Source organism: Gobio gobio (genome assembly GCF_949357685.1).
Source record: "Gobio gobio genome assembly, chromosome: 1".
Lineage (NCBI taxonomy): Eukaryota > Metazoa > Chordata > Actinopteri > Cypriniformes > Gobionidae > Gobio > Gobio gobio.
In genome coordinates this window covers 43628532-43647812 of record NC_137097.1, presented here as the reverse complement: position 1 = coordinate 43647812, position 19281 = coordinate 43628532, and the positions used below count along the sequence as shown (strand labels likewise).

The window sequence follows — 19281 nt, the reverse complement described above, 5'->3', positions numbered from 1 at the left end:
TTTCTGTGTTTCCGTGTTTTCACTGTTCTATGCTAGGGGGCACATTTTCTGAAAGACTACAGGATCTCCAGATCAAAACACAGGAGAAGAAGCAGAAACAAGCAATATCATATGCATATGTAAAATAATGTGATCACCAATATTAAACAGCATATAAATCAAAACTGCTTAATGTTACTGAATGTAATGGCGATCAGGACGAGCAGGACTGTGTAAGCATTAGGGGTGTTGATGGACTCGATCTACTCCATTTATGTTTTGATCATCATTCTGAATCCGATCTGGATGTAAACTTTGACAAAAACATGATTTTTCTCAGCTTTTTTGCTCAAAATGTAGCTTTTTTATGAAACTTAGCCATATTCAAGTGTTGATTTTTTTTGTTTAAAAGCAGAGGGTCTGTTCTTTCTTTCGATATATTGCATGTTCAGATATTCATACAACAAAATATTCTGGGGGCCATTAAAATTTTGTGAAAATGATCAAAAATGCTGACGGTGGCTGGCAACTTTTTTTAAGAAACGCTGGTGGGGAAAGGGTTAAAAGCACACTCGCAGCTTTATTCAATGTGTTGCCGTAATTTCCACTGAAACAGGAAGACAGGGCGGGATATATTGAGAAGCTCCTTCCCTTTTTAAAAATAGCCAATAGCGTTTTGTTTATATCACAGCTAGGTCAGAGTCGTTGAGCTTGGCAAAGCCGCATTTGACAGCAAATGACAACCACAGTCTAATCGTTTCCCTTTTAGGTTTAATATATAACTGAACATGATGTGTAGTTTGAAAAGTCAGTGCTGTTTCTAATGCAAGTCTGTCTAAACGTTTCTTCTCCTAATCTCCACCACATCTCTTTAAAATAGAGCATTCTGTGTAGAATTCAAATGGGTCTGATACGTTTTGTGGTCTGCGGCGACTCGTGCATCCGCTCTGTGCTATCGTGTCTCTGGACCGGAGCAGACTGTGTGTGTGTCGCGTGACGCTAACGTGAAACCAGTCTTCTTTCGCCCCAATGGAAAGCATATTTGCACTGCCTAAATCATTCCCTATTTTCTATATATAACACATGTGCCATTCACTATATAGAAAATAGTAAATGTCTGAACATGTGACTGATTTCAGCCGCAGCTTTTTATAGTGAAGGGGGCGGAACGCTTCAGATTCTATAGAGCATTTGATTGGACAGAAAATCTGATGAGAAGCTGAAGTGATGTCATCAAAATCGTTGATCCATATTGGCAGAAGTGAGAGACTGTACGTTTTGAATTTTCTCATTGTTTTGGAGAACATTAGCTTAACCTTAGGCTAACATATTCATGCTAAAAGCCAAAAAACTTTGATTTCATGGGGACTTTAAAGTTAAATTTAATTTTAGTGGGTTTTATGTTTATCTTCTCATGCATTGTGCAGTCCTGCTTTAGTAATATATTTTGCAAGTGCTAGAATACATGCTTGTTTTCTGACCAATGAATGATGTCATATACATGCCACTGTTTAATAATGTCAAATTGGTGATATGGCTTCTCGGGGTCTGGTTCTGTTCAGACAAACACACCAGTGTTGTGGAAATGAGCAGATATTTCCACACCTCATTTCCACCTTGTCAATTTTAACTGTACAGTCTGTTTTGTATTACAGCAAGAGGCAGTTTGTGGAGTTTTGGTGATCCGTTAAATCTTGGCCTTTCATAATTCAGAGAGAGATAGAGAGGAAGCTTCCAGTGGGGCTTTGGTTCTGCTAGTTCCAGATTTATTCATCTCTTACGCAATGGAGAAATCATCCATCGTTCCTCTGGCTTCTTGAGCATGCCAGACTTCCTCCTTTCTGACAGAAGGTTTAAAGGAGTAGTTCACCCAAATTATCATTCTGTCATCATTGTCATGTCATTGTGCTCGCTTAGGTGGTTGTGATGTGTGCAATTCTCCTTTTTTGACGTCTAGATTATAGTGAGATCTCGGGTGATCCATCTGGCAGGTTACCAGCCCTCGCTTGAATACTGACTCCAATCATGTGGATCAGAGCCTGGAAATATATGGATCACCATGGGTATCTTTGGAAGTACTTGGCTTCCACTTGTACATTGAGATCAGCCACATCATCTCAGATACCAGAGAGGAACCTGAGAAGTTTCCAGTGTCCTATTTGCGAACCTGGATGAACTTGTGATGTTGTCACCTACATTAACAGCTACTGTGCTTCAGTTCACACACTGAAGGGATAGTCCTTCTTTTTGTGGACCACAAAAGCAGATATTCTGAAAAATGTGTCAGTGAGAAATGTAAAAACAAAAGAAAGGGTTGGAACGATATGAGTGAGTGAGTAAATGATGACAGAATATGAATTACGGCCTGTATGCAGAAAAACATTGTCTCCTAGACAGCAGTTTAGCTTAATTCTGCTATCTAATGTACATCTCATGGCATTAACCATTATTCAGTTCATCATTATAGATTATCTTCATATCCTGGCCTTCAGTCATTGTAAAAGGCACAGAGGCAAGTGAAGGGTCTATAAACACCCTATCATACGGGTTTGGTAGGAGTGACATGCAGAGCCAAATATTCATTGCTCTCTAGTGAAGGCTAAGAATACAATGCCCAGAGCAGATGTGGAGTCTGATGACCCATGTAAGATGAGCACTTGCACAGACATGGTAACTGTTGACCTTGTACAAGGACAGATAATTGCTCCAATTATTGTTAATAAGAGTATGGACTGAAAATGCTTTGGATTTCTGCTTAAGGCATTTAGTAGATGTTCTTACAAAAGAACAACTTACAAAAATGCATTAGCTTCTCTTCTCATATGCGTGCAAACATGCAATGCAATTTAGAACATTATCTGCTACGAAAAAAAGAGCTTACTTTACCAATAAAACCAGTGGTAAATTTGGGCTAAAATATTTCAGAAATTGTCCCAGCTATTTCAAATATTACTGAACTTTATTTTATTTTACATATTTTATTAATATCTTATATGAATTATGTAATATTTAATTCAAGTTCAAGTTCATTTTGACCTTACAATATTAGTGAGTAAACGCTGCTGATCCAAACAGTGATTGAAAACAGTCACATTCAAATTCTTGCACATATTACTATCTGAGATTCCTGGCATAATCCCTTTTTAAACATTTGGAACATTCACAACTATTATACATTTCAAGTTTCTACTCAATAGTACACTACTGTTCAAAAGTTTAGAATCAAGAAGATTTTTAAATGTTTTTTTTTTTTTATGGCAAATTAAAATGATTTCTGAAGGATCATGTGACACTGAAAACTGGAAGAATGATGCTGATAATTCAGCTTTAAATCACAGGAATAAATTACATTTTAAAATACATTTAAATAGAAAACACTTATTTTAAATTGTAATATTTCACAATATTACTGTTTTTACTGTTTTTGTTTTTTGTTTTTTACAAATAAAAGCAGCCTTGGTGAGCATAGGAGACCTATAGTGTCCAGTATATTCCCTAGATATTGTGGCAGTTTTTGTCTTTTTATTTTAATTAATCATGCTATCTCAAAGGCACATTTGTGGGAAGTCAGTGATGTTTTCTGTGTATCTGTTAAAAGAACACTGAGCCATTGAGACCGTATTGAGCGTATCTTAGAGCTGACAGCATGTTCCTGATAAAGAACAGGTCTTTCTAACACACCCACATGCTCAAACCCTATTACATCACATCCTCAATTTTTTCCTAGTTTATGATTGGCGCTGTAAATGTATATTACATGTGTGTGCTTATTCCCGTGTCTGGAATACTTTACATGCTAGCTTTGACGTCACGAACGCTCTCACAAACCCCAATCACAGTTCACCACCAACCGCCATCATAAACTACAATTATAGGTTCCTCTTTACCAAGCCAGTGTCCAGTTTAACACATTCTTTCTGTTTATGCATTTTTGGGCATGCTGAAGCAAAGAAACCCCAATTTACTGTATGTTTCAAGACCTTTTCTTGCTTGCATGGCCTTTTTGTGTTGCATAAGGCCTCATGGAGTGTTTCGACTTGTGGTGCTGAGTTTCCCACACTTGGGGTTGGTGAATGTACAAATAAGATTATTTAACTATCAAGGACAATTTTTTCCTTTCATTAATAATCCTGGCGGGACAGACTCTTAAGAACTCAACTCATCAAACGGCTTGGTTGGAAAGTCCCTGTTAAAGTATAAAGAACAAATAAATCGATGTCATGAGCTGTTGTATTCTTCAGTGGGTAGATCAGTGAGTTCGAAATGTCTAATTCAGTTCAGATTCACAAGCACTTGATTTAATTCCATTTGAGTCTAATTCCGACGGTAGTCTTTCAAACTGATCCAAAACTAAAAGTAGCTTGTCTATTTATTTCACAAGATTAAGATGTTTTGGAAACCAGGCTACACTGGTTGTGCTGTATGTTTTTGAGTCACCAAAAAGAACTGGCTCATAAGCGTATTCGTATACTCTTAATTAATATAATTGCATGTTTGTTTTTGCATGCAGCCTGTGAGAACAAATCATGTCTAAACCAATCACGTCTGCCAAGTTTTCAGTAATGTATTTTAAACTGCACATGTGCGTTGTAGCATAAACAAACTCTACTGAAAAGTTAGAGCTTTTTTAAATAAAAGACAAGACTTGCATTCCTACGGCGGCCATATTGATTGTAGCGATTTCTCCCATTCATATTTCTATGAGTGGCCTGTCTCCTCTCTGGTGAAACTCAGAGACAGTCATTCTGAATGTGGTTCCATTAGTGGTTAGTTTTGTTGGCAGCCACAACTAAGAAGCAATCCACTAACCACTAGAATCTGAGACTGTTACTATGGGAGGGAATGAACATTAGAAATTAAAAAGATTAAAAAAGACACTGCATCATTTTGTGACATCTTTATAGTGAGATAATTATACCATGAGCGTGTTTTGCTTAGGAGCATGTCCATGTGGACATTACCTACTTTGTTACCATTTTTAAAGCTATCTAAACACTTTTACTATGAAAGATTATTTCTTTTCGCCTATAAATCTAGACACACCCTAGCGGCAGCAAATATAGTTTGCAGCCAGGGCTTCTAGCAACTCTCCGTTGACTTGCGAGCTGGAAAAACCAAACTCTAGTCAGGCCAATCACATCGTCTATAGAGTCGGTGGGCGGGCTTAACATAATGACGGCAGAGTTGCGGCGGTTCCGCGTGCTACTTGAAAACAAAGAAGCTGGTAAACAGCGGTCTTTTGAATCGGCAGAGTTGTGACAGTTCCGTGTGAATTCCCTGCTACTTCCCTGCTAACAAAGAACAGCACTGTAGTCATTCTTAAAAAAGGAAAATGTGTTCGGGGTTTTGCCGACTGGATACGGCAAAAGTTGAATCTATCAACTAGCTCCGCTTCACCTTCTTCGTTGCTCTGGTTGGTTGTAGTGCTATCCTATTGTGTGCAGAGGGAATTTGAAAGACAACCGTTTATCACGCCCCTCGGATTGAGCCCTGCCAATGGTGTGTTCCCAGACCCTACATCTTTAGATTAGATTAGATTAGATTCAACTTTATTGTCATTACACAAGTACAAGTACAAGGCAACGAAATGCAGTTTAGGTCTAACCAGAAGTGCAATAGCAGCAAGTGCAGGATATACAATGGATGCGTAAGTGCAGGACATGGATATGTACTGAATATGTATAAATATGTATAAATAGAGAGACGTTATTACTATAAACAGAACTGAATTTACAGGTGAATATGTACAGTGAATAAATATACAGATGGCTATTACTATAAACAGAATTTACAGGTGAATATGTACTATGAATACAATATACAGATGGCTATTACTATAAACAGAATTTTACAGATGGAGGTATACAATAATATGTTAGGCTAATATGAGGAATAGCAGTGGATTAGGGTAGTGCAATAAATTATGGACAGAGCTATCCGGAAAAAAAAAAAAAGTGTAAAGTGCAGTGGAAAGTGGTTGCATATTACAGTTAGAAGTACAGTGCAAAATGCAAATGTAAACATTGGTACTATAAATACAGTCGGCAGTGCAAATGAGCATAATCCAGTTAAGATATGGCAGTGTAAGATGCATATGTAAACTGTTGTACCTGCGTGAAGTTGGCCCCCCACCCAACGCAAAACGTCGTCAAACTATGCTCAATCGTTTGTGCTCTGTTTGTGCTGGTTTGTGCTGTAAAAAGTTTCGTTTGTGCTGTTTCGGTTTTTTAGATATTAAAAGAATATTTTTAGGTCATTCTGAGGTCACTCAGCCCCCCCACATGCTGCAAATTCACCCAAAATAGTCTCGTTCGTTTGTGCTTCGTTTGTGCTGGTTTGTGCCGGTAAAATTTTCGTTTGTGCTGCGTTGGGTTTTAAAATATCAGAGATTGAATTATAGACGATGACGTCACCAGCCCCCCCACATGCTCCGAATCCACCCAAAATAGACGCAATCGTTTGTGCTCCGTTTGTGCTGGTTTGTGCTGTAAAAAGTTTCGTTTGAGCTGCTTCGGGTTTTTTTAGATATTAAAATAATATTAGGTGGTCATTATGAGGTCAGTCAGCCCCCACATGCTCCAAATTCACTCAAAATAGACTTGTTCGTTTGTGCTCCGTTTGTGCTGGTTTGTGCCGGTAAAATTTTCGTTTGTGCTGCTTTGGGTTTTAAAATATCAGAAATTGAATTATAGACGATGACGTCATCAGCCCCCCCACATGCTCCGAATTCACCCAAAATAGTCTCGTTCGTTTGTGCTCCGTTTGTGCTGGTTTGTGCCGGTAAAATTTTTGTTTGTGCTGCGTTGGGTTTTAAAATATCAGAAATTGAATCAAATGTTGATATTTATTAGGCCTATACAAGGCTGACTGAATAAAATAGATCAATCAATGGTCACAAGATGAAAAATAGTTATAGACAGCTCTTTTTGTGTGAAGTTAGTCAGTAGCCTAGCCTACGATGTAGGAGCATTTTATTTCGGGTTTGTCATTTATTCAATCTCTAATGTTAGATGCTAATAAAGATGATTTAATAGAACATCAACTTCTTATCAGTGTTTTTGTAGTCCCTGTTGTCTTTATTAAAAACTTCATGTTGTTCAGACATTATGTGACTTTTTTTTTCTTTCTCTTTCACACTTTTAAAGTAGAATTGACAAAGACGTTCTGTCAGCACATAATTTGTTCAATAAACAATTTAAATTATCTTCACTTCAGTCTGTCCTGATTGTATTTTATTTTTACGAGTTTCATCTGCTACACTTCACTGCCACCACTAGGTGCAAGTGACACTTCTGTTCAAGAATGCTCTTGTATAAAGTGGTGTAGAGTTAGTGGAGAAAAGGTCGATATAAATCAAACTACAAAAGTCGTTACTGATCCAAATTTCTGGCCAATGTAAGTATACATTGTTTTAACTGTCAGTTACAATATTAGTAGCTTCAAGAATAATTGTACAACATTCAAGAGAGCTAGGCATGCTCTTGGCATGACTTGATATTGAACAGAAACCTCATTAATAACACTTATATTACTAATTTAGCTATGAAATGCTGATTGCAGTTGCACAAAGTTGCCTTTTAGTATTAAAAAACGACCATGGGTCACATGTGCATCTGTATTTAACATTTCATAGCTAAATTAGTGATATTAGTGTTAGCAAAGAGTTTTCAGTTCAATAAACACTGACAATCTAGGGGTCAACATTACCATATTGTTTCGAATATAAGATATATTATCCATCTACATTATCCTTACTATATTATATTATCCTTATATTCAGATCAATACAGTAATATATTAAAACAAATGTATGCTGTACATGCTATTTTTTCAGAGTAAGGATAATTGAGGATAATTATGTTTTGCTTATACCAGATGCCCAAGAAACCAGCAGTCGACAGGGATTCCATCTTCACAGTCCTGTGTTCATCAAAAGAGGCCATAGTCCAAAATGCCAACATAGCTACTCCTAATCAGAGTATCTGGACAGAGCTTAGTAAAAAGCTAGACAACAAGATCACTGCAAAGGCACTATACACTTTTGTTAAATTAAACAGACACAACATCTGGAATGCTTTAGGGTTTACTCATGAAAGTAATCATGAAACAAGTGGCAGTAGTGATGACACTGATTTTGAGCCAGGGTCCCTTTCCTCCAGTCCAAAAGATTGCTGCACTTTTGATTTTGAAGTTCCATTTCAGAAATGGATTGAATTTATGCCTGAAAAAGTAACATACAAAAACAAGTTCTCTAAAACAAAAAAAAGGGAATACACAATTTTGAAGCCTGGTATCTGGACGCATGTGATAAATCGCCACATTTGGCAAGAAGTGAAATGCCCCTGCACATTTGCTTTTAAAAGAGCCAAGGTCTATCCATCAGTCACAGACAAATATATTGTAATCAGAGGCAACTGTAAGGAGTGCCGTGGCCACATTCACATAAAATGTGACAAAAAGCCTGAAATAAACAGCACAATGATGTTCAGGTGTTCACTTAAAAACACTGATGACTCCCTGCATACTGGCTGTTCCAAGCGTGCGATGTCTGGTAACTTGCGTGTGCAGATATCCAAAGAACTGTGTGAGGGTAGAAAGGAACCCCATGTATGGAGGGCATCAGAGGCAACAAAGCTGATGGATTTTGGAGATCCTGAGCCAAGTCATCTGCCTAATTTGGCCACTCTGCGCAAAGCAAAGCAGGAGAGAAATGATTTAGAATTAGGCGACAAGGATCCTATTCTGTCATTGCAGATGTTAAAATACAGTGCACCTCACAGTGGTAGCATTAAAGACATTGGACTAGACAAGTTTTTCTGTCACTATTGGAGTCAAACACAAATGTATATGTACAAGACATTATCAAAGACATCTACTAACCCCACTGTGAGTTTTGATGCAACTGGCTCAGTGGTGAGGAAACTACAGAGACCAAATGGCAAGTCTGGCCATATATTCCTATATCAGGGTGTTGTGGCAGGGGGTGAGAGCTCAAGTGTCCCAGTGGTGCAAATGCTGTCAGAGAGACATGACGTTAATGCCATAACACATTGGCTGACAGAATGGTTACGCGCAGGTGCACCTACTCCAAAAGAGGTTGTGAGTGACTTTTCTCTGGCTTTGCTCGGAGCTTTGGTCAAGGCTTTTACTCCTCATCCTGATCTTAAGACCTACATCAATGAGTGTTGTGGTGTCTTACTCGGTAGACAGTCAGCAAAAATCCCACCTTGTTTTGTGCGGGTTGATGTTGCACACTGCATCAAGATGATCTGCCGGTGGGACTGCTTGAAAAAAAACCCACATCGCATTAAAGATTTCTTTGTTAGGTCAATAGCTCAGCTTCTCATGTCACAATCCATGGACGATGCAAGAGAGCTACTAAGATGCATTACTATTGTGGCTCTCAGCGAAACAGAGGGCAGTGACAGCTCTGGAGCCCCCCTCATTTCAGAAAGGTGCAAGAAGTACCTAAAAGCCCGAATTGCAGAAGAGTGTGTCATCATTCCAGATGTAGAGGGTGTGGACCTGGAAGACGTGGATCCATGTGACCAAACACAGACAGACCTGAAGCAGTGGGTAACAGATATATGTGAGGAGAGCAGGTCACTTGCCACATCTAATGGTGATCATGATAATATGCACTTCCTCCCTGAGATTATTCCAAATATAATCTGGCTTGCAAATTACTTGCCTCTCTGGACAGGGGTAATGATCCCTCACTTCCGGAGCTCCAAAATCACCGCAAGTTCAGCCAATGTCGAAGCCGAGTTTAAAAACATCAAACGCAGCCTTTTCAAGCATGAACACTTGCCTATTCGAGTGGATCGATTCATTGCTCGACATCTGTCCTTCATTGAAGGCAACATGCGTATTTTTTCTGCAAAACAAAAGAGTGTGGTAAAAGGTGAAGAGGATGTGGCTGTTGCGACAGTGATCGACACAGGAGTCAATCCACTACCCACCACAACCTGCAGGATGGATGGAAGGCCAGAGATGGATGCCTCCTGCTCTGGGAAGTCTGACACTGTCACAAAAATCCATCCAACAGATGAAGAAGCTGTTGAAAACTGGAGAGGATTAGCAGTTCCACCCAAAAAGAGGAAGAGGAGTTCATACCTCTCTCCTTGTCCTGAATGGCTCCATGCAGATCCATCTGTGAGAGGGAAAAGACTCAAAGTGGACCTGTTGAAAAATGGAAACAATCAACAGCCTGTTAAACTCAGGAAATCAAGAATCTCTGTCCTGAACACATGTGCATTTGATGCTTTTTGTCAATGCTTATGTTGTGCTTACTGTGATTGTGTCACTTTTGAAAATATTGTTTGCAATGAGGATTCCAACAACCTCCTCCAGCTAGTGAAATCCATCACCACAAAGGGTCTGAATGCACAGGCCTACATACAGAGGGCAGAACTGCTGAGCGAAATATTCAAAGCTGTCCGACTGAAGTCTGGCGCTCTCCAAATCGATGCACAATGCCACATCTCCACTATCATTGAAAAGTCAATGACAAAACGCACTTGTGCTTCATTAACAAAACAGTGCTCTTCACAGTATTGTGGTCTCAGCAAACAAGTCACAAGGGAAATTGCATTTGTTTGTACTTCTGTTGCTGTACTGCAGGCTTCTGGCATGGCTCATCTTCAGACTGCAGTGGAAGAAGGCCTTGACCTTCCGGAGTCCCCCTGCCTCAGGCCGATCCAAAGTCCGTCACAGTGTCCCTCTGCAATCAAGCCAGATACCTCAGAAAAAGTACTCTGTGCAGGGAAAGTTTCTCACAGTTACAGTCTGGGAGAACTTATGTGGATTGACACTGACCTGGGAAGCAGCTCCACAGAATTTCCTTTGAGTGAATTTCCCTCCAATCTGATGCTCCAGGGAAAGAGATTTACTTTACGGGCAGTCATTGCTTTTAGAGGAGGCTTAACCCAGGATGCTCTTGGACATTATGTGGCCTACTGCAGGAGGTCTCCATGTGTCTGGGAAATGTATGACGACCTGAGAAGTGGAGTGACAGGAGCGTCAGAAAAAAACAAAATATGCCCACATGCTGTATTATACACAAAAGACTGATTGCACTATTTATATTTAATTTCACAAGTTAAATTATTTTTGTTGAACTTTTTGTATGCCACACACCCTTGTTTTCCTACTCCTGTTAGGAGAAGTAGTGTTCTATTTTATGGAGATTTGCACTCAAGTCTATTATTTTGTGTGGCATCTTTGGTTTGAAGACAGAATGTGTTTTTAAGTTTAAGTTTTTAAAGTTTTTTTTTTTTTTTGTTAATGGATGTTCAATAGTACATAATTAAATTTCAAAAGTTAAATAATTTTGACTTAATTGAGTCATGAGTTTCCACATACATAATAATAATAGTACTAATTAAATGATATATACACACACAGACACTTAAATTCACACACAGTAGCCTACCAGTCAAAAGATTTAAAAAGTTTATTTTTTATTTTATTTAATGTTCCTTATGCTCACTTAGGCTATATTTATTTTATCAAAAATACAGTAATATTGTGAAATATTATTCCAATGTAATACTGCCGTTTTATACGTGAATATATATAGTAAAGTGTAATTTATTCCTGTAATCAAAGCTGAATTTTAGCATCATTAGTTCAGTGTCACATGATCCTTCAGAAAACATTCTAATATAGCTACTGATGTTATGAATTTGATGCTCAAGAAACATTAGCAATGTTGAAAACAGTTGTGCTGCTTATTGTTGTTCTTTTCTTCTTCTGAAAACCAATATATACAACAATTCAAAGATTTTGGTTAAGTAATATAAAAAAATAACACTTTTATTTAGCAAGGACAACATTTATCAAAATTAAGAACCTTTCTTAAATGAGCACCAATAATAATTGAGCATACATTCAACATTTTACTATGATTTCAAAAGAATCATGTGAAATTGAAAACTGGAGTAGGTCTAATGATACAGAAAATTCAGCTTTTACATCACAGGAATAAAATTACATTGTATATTAAAACCGAAAATAGCTACTTTAAATTGTAATAATATTTGTGATATTAAAAAGAAATCAGCCTTAGTGAGCTTAGAGACATAAAAAAAGAAGAAGAATCCACACTTTTGACCCCTAGCCTACTGTAGCCTATAAGCCTTTACACACATGTGTATAAACACAGCAAACAGATTATGGTGCGTGTAACTTATGTGACAATTGTCATATATGTTATTATCAAAACACAACATACAGTAAGTAAAAACACTTACCTTGAAGTTTGTTGCATCCACATCCTGTGATCCGCAGTGTTCGTTAAAAGTTGAAAACGCACAGGATAACAACCTAATGGAATATTGTGATTTGGTTTGCCGATTCTTTAGGTCTCTCCCATTCAGTTAGTTGTGCACAAAACGGAGCACAAACTAATTTGAGACTATTTTGGATGGATTTGGCTGGTAACGTCATCGTCTTTGATTCAATTTCTGATATTTTAAAACCCAACGCAGCACAAACAAAAATTTTACCGGCACAAACCAGCACAAACGGAGCACAAACGAACGAGACTATTTTGGGTGAATTCGGAGCATGTGGGGGGGCTGATGACGTCATCGTCTATAATTCAATTTCTGATATTTTAAAACCCAAAGCAGCACAAACGAAAATTTTACCGGCACAAACCAGCACAAACGGAGCACAAACGAACAAGTCTATTTTGAGTGAATTTGGAGCATGTGGGGGCTGACTGACCTCATAATGACCACCTAATATTATTTTAATATCTAAAAAAACCCGAAGCAGCTCAAACGAAACTTTTTACAGCACAAACCAGCACAAACGGAGCACAAACGATTGCGTCTATTTTGGGTGGATTCGGAGCATGTGGGGGGGCTGGTGACGTCATCGTCTATAATTCAATCTCTGATATTTTAAAACCCAACGCAGCACAAACGAAAATTTTACCGGCACAAACCAGCACAAACGAAGCACAAACGAACGAGACTATTTTGGGTGAATTTGCAGCATGTGGGGGGGCTGAGTGACCTCAGAATGACCTAAAAATATTCTTTTAATATCTAAAAAACCGAAACAGCACAAACGAAACTTTTTACAGCACAAACCAGCACAAACAGAGCACAAACGATTGAGCATAGTTTGACGACGTTTTGCGTTGGGTGGGGGGCCAACTTCACGCAGGTAACAGTTGTTACTGTGATAAACAGTCGGTAGTGCAAATCTTGATGTGGGTCTGGCTTGTCCGGCTAGAATTATTTATGAATGGTTATAAATACCTATCTAGATTTTCTCATCAAGCTCTTTACTGTTCTGTAGCTGTTACATCTTTTTTTTATAAATCTGGATGGTTTGATCACTGATATTGGATAAGATATTGGTTCTCAGCTGCGATAGGCCTATGTACTTTCAAATAGGCCTATGTGCTTTTTGTTGTTGTTAATGTCAAAAATAGTGAGTCCAGTAAAATTCAACTGAGCAAATTCATTGGTCATTTGCCAAAGATGGATGTTTTTATTATTATTGTAAAGTAAAGCCAGTTGAGAACCACTTATTGTGAAGCAAAACCAGTTAAAAACCACTTTCTGAGGGGAATAGTGGGTGGGCAGAGAAAGCAACTGAGGGAAGGAGAGAGTAAGTTTCACACATCTGTTTTTCCAGGACTGAACCGGTTACTTCCTGAAATAGCATTGTCAGAGACGCAACAGCATTCCTCAGCAGCTCTGTCTAACATACAAGACGTTGGATCTTCTTCCCTACTTTCCTTGCAGTACCATATTACTACATTACTCTTATTAATGCACTCTCAACACGCTCATGCACTCTTCACCCTTCACTCCCGCCAACTTCATCCAAACCTGTCAAGATTGTCCTCATCTGCCTTAGCTACATAACCAGCTGTCTTTGCCCCACATTCAGGATGTTTCAGCTCTATCAGAAAGATGTTTTCCAGTAGACTAAACACCTAAAATTAGCCTTTTCACTGAGCATTTCTAAGTTTTACGCCCCCGGTAGGATTGTCTTCCTGAACCGACACACATAACTCACACATGAACTCGACAATCAGTTCTCTGTTTTAAAGGTGAAAAACAAAAAATACCCAATATGAGTTTGTTTTTGCTGGTTACAGGCTGACAAACATGAGCATGAGGCAGTCAATGGTCCGGTTGACCTGTCACCTGTCTCAGGGGACCGAGACTGAGAGGGGACCCAATGTTATTGGCACCATCTGGCTGTGCCTTTGACATAATGTCATGTGTGGGACAGGTCGAGCTGTCTGGAGAGCCAGATGTGGAAATACAAACAAACTTAGGTGTGCCATATGTGTTTTTACCAACAACTTCTGTCAACTACCTCCTCTTTTTATAGAAAATTATGCAGTTCAGCCTTTAAAGCCCAAAGCCACAAATCAAAGTTATGAAATAAGACAGCACTGTCAGTTTTTCCATGTGTGTAGCACAGAATATTTTAGCAGCCAGCTTATGGATTTGGCACATTTTGATGTCTACTGCATTTATGATACTTTAAAAACACAGAAAAGTTGTGTTTTGGTTTGTCAGGGAATTCTGGTGTTTTATCTCAGTTTATAGTTTATTTGCAGTGCAGTTTGGAGACCTTTGAAGTTTAGTGGAAAAGTATATGGATAATTTAACTATCCCAAAATATTTTTTTAGGAACCAGGAACAATATTTCTATCAAACAACCATACCTCTTACCCATAACTCTAACCCTAACCTCCCCTGAAATGAGGAGAATATTATTGGTTTATAGGAACATTGTTCAAGCCCTCAGCCCTTAACCTAAGCATAAAATTTCATTGGTTAATAGGAATGTTGTTCCATGATTAGCCAGATTGATCCAGGAACATGTCCTACTTGGAGAAATTGCATTAAACAAGTTAAACTTCAAAGAAAATGGACTAAATGGCAAAAGAAAAGACTAAGTTGTAATTCTTTAAGTGGAGACCTGAAGGTTGGTTAAGAAATGTTGTTTTGAATTCTCAGCCACTGGTCACTTTCAACTTGAATGTGGCACAAGAGCTCACCATACTATATGTCCCATCATGTACCAACATGAATGTATGAATGCCCATAAATTTACTTGAAATATATGTCTCTTTGACAGACCCGAAGGCTGACGAAAGTGGAACGGCAGCGTTTCAGTGAAGAGGTGGACATGCTTAAGTGCCTGCAGCATCCAAACATTGTCCGTTTTTACGACTCCTGGAAGTCCACCATGAAAGGGCAGAAGTGCATTATCCTTGTGACGGAACTCATGACGTCAGGGACGCTGAAGACGTAAGTTCACTCTGTGCATAGATGTTTAAAATTGCTACGAAAGTACTTGCAGATGGTGTGGCCATTAGAGATGCCAGTACGAAGACAAGAAAAGTTGTCTCTCTTGTAATTGAGTTTCTGCTCATTCTTGTGCATTCACACATGAGGCTCTGAAGCCCAGCTGCTTTTCCATTCTTTTTCCTAGAATAACAGCTGCACTTTGTCAATTTGCAAACACATTTATCAAGAGTTGCCAACCATAGAATAATTGCAGTAATTTGGAAAAGTGTTTTGGAAGATTGGGCTCACTCTCTATCACAACTTCTGAACCTATAGGTAACAACCCAAACTTTCACAACTATGCCACCACCATACAGTAGATTAAATATTTATCTGTAGTGAAACACATATTATATCAAGTCATTTGGCACTGTTCATTAACATTAGTCCTGTCCCAAATGGCATCACAATGTTCGACAATGTTTCACGGATTGTTGTCGAAGGTTCCCCTGCGGTCACCATGATTTTGTCTAGTAAGACATGTTCTTGGATCAACATATTTTGTTGACTCCTAAACCTAACCCTACCCATAAGTTATCCCTAAAATCAGAGGGAAATGCAACACTGATGTAGAAGCACCTAACCCTGGTTGTCCACATATACTGTAAACTTGTCCCTCAAATGTGATTGAAATATTGTTCCAGGATCAACAAAGCTGTTGATCCAGGAACATGTTGTACTTGGTGAAATCACGTTCACCCCATTAGCAAGTTGCTAAGCTGACTACTAATAATGCATTCTGGAATTGCCTTCTTCATGAAGTATACACTGTTGCCTCAGAATTTAGCTAAAAATATGCCTACTATAACTAAAATGCCTACCACCCTCCTAAAATGCTGCCTCTTGTAGGCAGTTTGCAAGGTTTTGGAACAGAGCGCACCTTTATTTGCTTATTGTTGCTTGTTACGGTGCTGTAAACTTGAGGGTATTCTTGTTTGCTGTTTCCCTGTAGGTATCTGAAAAGGTTCAAAGAGATGAAGCTAAAGCTCCTCCAGCGTTGGAGTAATCAGATCCTCAAGGGCCTTCACTTCCTGCACACCCGGACACCTCCCATAATCCACCGGGACCTTAAATGTGACAACATCTTCATCACTGGCCCCACTGGATCTGTTAAGATTGGTGATTTGGGCCTAGCCACTCTCAAGAGTGCCTCGTTTGCTAAGAGCGTCATTGGTAAGTTAAAAAGCGCACAAAATGTAAGTTTAGTACTTATTAAATTCAAACGTTACAATGTTAACAATTTCTCTTCAATCACTCCAGCAGAACTTTCTTTGACCTTCACAAGATCTAGAGTTTCTGTTAACAGTGCCCTGAGCTGCCTCTACTATGGGCTTATCTTGTTTGTTTTCTCCGTCAACTGTTTTTATGCCCCCAACAAGAGCTTGACACAGATTTCTCACCTCGCCTATATACAGTGCTGCATACATCACATTAACTCATTAGCTCAGCATTGACTCGACACAGTTTAAAATCTGATCTGCTTATGCTCCGATTAGGAGAGTTCAATGGCATGAATAAGTAAAGAATGTGTAACTTGGTACATCAGGCAAGCCCAACCAATATCTTACGTTCCCAGAATTGAGTTTTCAAGGGTTACTTGTTCAGTGTTTGTGGAAAGGCGGGTGCACACAGTGCGATTTTTGACCACGATTTGGTCGTCTTAGACAAATTTTGCAAATCCTAAAAGATTCCTCTGATCCTAGGCTAAAATCTTAAGTCTTTGATCGTTAGTTTGACATGTTCACCGGCAGCCGGTTAATAACCGCTGCGATCAAATTTGACCTCAGACGAAATTCTAGCAGTGTCAGAAGATTTGGCGCACAATCCTGCAGTGTGACTTCTCCTAGGACGACGTCAAATTATCTTAATTTTTTGAGGTAAACTATGACCAAAATGAGCACTACAGATTACTTAGTAGCCACCATTTCCATCCCGCGTGTATGCAGCTCACTGTCACCGAACGTGTCATTGATTGATGATATAAAACTCCTGACAAGTTTTCTTGCATTCATCCGTTTTCAGCGCGCCTTGACTATCGTACAGTCTGACATTAATGACAGCTTAGATCTTACAGTGTGACATGGCTTACAGCGGGGATCATGTTCGTCCAGTCTGACAAGTAAGAAACGTAAAGGACTATTATAAATCGCACAGTGTGCACCCGGCTGAAGTATTCGCCCTCGAAACCAGCTCAGATCTCAAATGTATTGTGCATGTTTATGATTGCACATTTAACATTCAGCCACTTGGTGGGCCAAACAAAAGCTCTGGGATCACCACTGTGCCCTTGAGCAAGATATTGTAACCCAGGATACCGCATTAGGACTGTCCTTGAAACGTGTAAACTTGGGATAAAAGTGTCTGCTAAATGACTACTTAATGTTTATTTTTTGACATTGATCTTTGCTTCCACATAGGAACCCCAGAGTTCATGGCTCCAGAGATGTACGAGGAGAAATATGATGAAGCTGTGGATGTTTATGCCTTTGGCATGTGCATCCTGGAGATGACCACGTCAGAGTACCCCTACTCAGAGTGCCAAAACGCTGCGCAGATCTACCGAAAAGTCACCAGTGTAAGTCAATCCTTGCATCTGTATTGCACAGTTGAGACGGATGTCACTGACCTGGGTTGCACTTAATCTGTTATTTACCGTCAATACAGACTACATTGTCTTGTCAGGTTACAGGAAATGTATCACCTCTTTCTCTGTCTTCCTCTCACACGTACTACAACTTGCGTAGTTGGCCATTTTGTGAAACCATGCACCGATTCTCAGCTCTCTGCCACCCACTTCATTGGCCATCTCCCCTCAAAGAGGCTCCAAGGCTTTTATGAGTCCACTAATGGTTGTGTGAGGGCTTTATGAGGCGCTCAGTGACATTTCTTTGCAACAAGGGGACAATTAGCGCATCTCTCTTGAGCTGTAATTCTACATAGGAGAAGCTGATCTCGCCCAGGTCTCTAATCAACCCCTTGGTTAACCCCAGAATCCAAGTTGATTTCTGATTACAGTGCTGCAAATGTGTAATTTCATTGTACTTGTGTGCAATGCATGCTAACCTCAATCTTGGGTGAGCAATGAGTTGCATGGTTATTTCTTCCACTTTTTCCCTCGGGACGACTCATTAAGAGTCCAACCAATCGGCATGTTGACGTGAATAATATACAAAGCAAAAACCGCACAGTCAAACAGTTCTAGAACAACACTAGCAGCATTGTTGAATACAGAAGCCCTAGGGGATATTCAGTATTTCAGTTCCATTTATGATGTATTTAATAGACAACACATGTTGAAGAAACACTTTTCCTATTCATTATATTGTCGCAATGTTTATGACATTGCAGCCATTCGGTCTTCAATCAGCGCGTCTTTTGGTTGTGTTTTGTTCCTGTTTTCCCTCACAAATTAGTGTTGTCAAGGTTAGGCCATATCATATTCAGCTGATAAGGAAAGAGGAAGGAAAGCGTGAATTAGAAGCTTGCCGTCATTTGTGTGTCTGACATGACAAACAGACGTCACCTTTCATCCGTCTGTTCCTGATACAATAGAGTAGTGCATTTGTGGCATGTGTGGCTTTGAAGTTGGCATGCAGAAATTACATGGATTTCTGTTTTCCAGAACACTAAGCGATAAGGATAGACAGTAGCATTTTTCCAAAACGTAATGTGCTGCCCCTCTAGGCAACATTTTTAACATTATGGGTTTGCTTCTGATGCAAACAGAAAATCTAAGCTAGTGTTGTATATATCCATTGTGGTGAATGCAATCCCAGAAAGCACTGCAGCAAGCTTAGTGGTACATGTGGTATATGTTTTATATTTACATTTATCTATATTTGTGGTCAGTAAGATATTTTTTAATGTTTTTTAAGAGGTCTCTTATTTTCACCAAAGCTGCATTTATTTGATTATAAATATAGTAAAAACAGTAATATTGTTAAATATTATTACAATTTAAGATAGCTGT

At 39.0% G+C, this 19281-nt stretch overlaps 1 protein-coding gene across 2 annotated transcripts in view; it reads left to right on the top strand.

The window, feature by feature from the left end:
- wnk4b (WNK lysine deficient protein kinase 4b) overlaps window positions 1–19281 on the top strand; it is a 93245-nt gene that overhangs the window by 31688 nt on the left and 42276 nt on the right. For both annotated transcript variants that reach the window (XM_079826950.1, XM_079826949.1), the window contains exons 2-4: window positions 15100–15272; window positions 16264–16484; window positions 17729–17886. In XM_079826950.1, coding sequence (XP_079683076.1) covers window positions 15100–15272; window positions 16264–16484; window positions 17729–17886 — 552 coding nt within the window. The remainder of the gene's footprint in view (window positions 1–15099; window positions 15273–16263; window positions 16485–17728; window positions 17887–19281) is intronic.